Genomic DNA, 1,077 nt, shown 5'->3' on the forward strand with positions numbered 1-1,077 from the left:
ATAATCCGCAGCATGTTTGATACCGCTGGAAGTGATTTGGGGGATTGTGTGGTTCCAGTGTTTCTTTTGGCCAGAGGAATATGTCGTGTCCAAGCGGTATTGACGATCTCTTATTTTGCAGCAAAGCTTGGAGACACGAAAGAACTGGAAGACTTCATTGCTGATCTTGACAGGACACTAGCAAGTGAGTAGATTTTTTACTGGTAGGCTGCATCTCGCTTGGTATTGTCAGAGGCTGAGGAGAGCCACTGTCTGAGGGGAGTGGGACAGGAAGGATAGCAACAGTTTTACGTAGCGTGGTTTTGTTTGCCAGTCCTGTGGATCGTTATGTGGATAAGAAGGTAAAATAGACTGAATTCCGGTCTTTGCCTGCATGTTCAGGGCATGTTGTTCAGCGAGTGTGACAAAGGTGGTTTTACTCCGCCAAACCTCTGTCCCCACCTCTGGGGCAGCTGCAGTTCACCCCTCCTTGACAGTCTATAGGTCAAGTGAACATCACTTTCTTAAATACGCCAAACTCTGCTGAAATGTGGGGGTTCGTTTCTTCGTTCTAACGCTAAGGAACTGGAGGAGTAGCTGTAGGTGAGGGAAAACTTTTTATCCTGGATTTTGCTTTATGAAAGAATCAAGGAGCAGTTATCTGCATCTGTTGACTTAGATTAAATATCAAAGTTGTGTTTGTTCTTGTCTTTACCAGGAGTGGCATTTCATAGAATCACATGGTTTGGGTCCATTCCTAAATACCAGCATGAACAACTCCCACCCCCCCAATAAACTATGAACTAAACTATGAACTGAGTTTCTTGTATTCATCAGGTGTTTTCCCTTCGCTGTAACTCTTGAAGCCTTGGCCATCTGCCTTGGACTTAAGACAGCTGCCCTTATCAGCTTCCTACTTCCCTGTCATCTAACCTGTATCTTAATCCTGGTTTCACTTCTCTCACCTAAAATACATTTCTAGTTTTCTGACTTCTGTCATGGACATACACTTGATGTATGTTGCCCAGAGAAGCTGTGGATGCCCCATTCCTGGGAGTGTTCAAGGCCAGGCTGGATGAGGCTTTGAGCAACCTGGTC

At 45.1% G+C, this 1,077-nt stretch overlaps 1 protein-coding gene across 1 annotated transcript in view; it reads left to right on the forward strand.

The window, feature by feature from the left end:
- The window catches only part of RGCC (regulator of cell cycle), a gene marked incomplete at both ends in the record, with an annotated part of 1,690 nt that extends 1,506 nt beyond the window's left edge, over nt 1-184 (forward strand). The window contains one exon of the mRNA XM_010152172.1: nt 122-184. Within this exon, the coding sequence (XP_010150474.1) occupies nt 122-184 (63 nt within the window). The remainder of the gene's footprint in view (nt 1-121) is intronic.
- Between the last annotated feature and the right edge of the window lie 893 nt (nt 185-1,077).

This window comes from Eurypyga helias, unplaced genomic scaffold (assembly GCF_000690775.1).
Source record: "Eurypyga helias isolate BGI_N326 unplaced genomic scaffold, ASM69077v1 scaffold3140, whole genome shotgun sequence".
Taxonomy (NCBI): Eukaryota; Metazoa; Chordata; class Aves; order Eurypygiformes; family Eurypygidae; genus Eurypyga; species Eurypyga helias.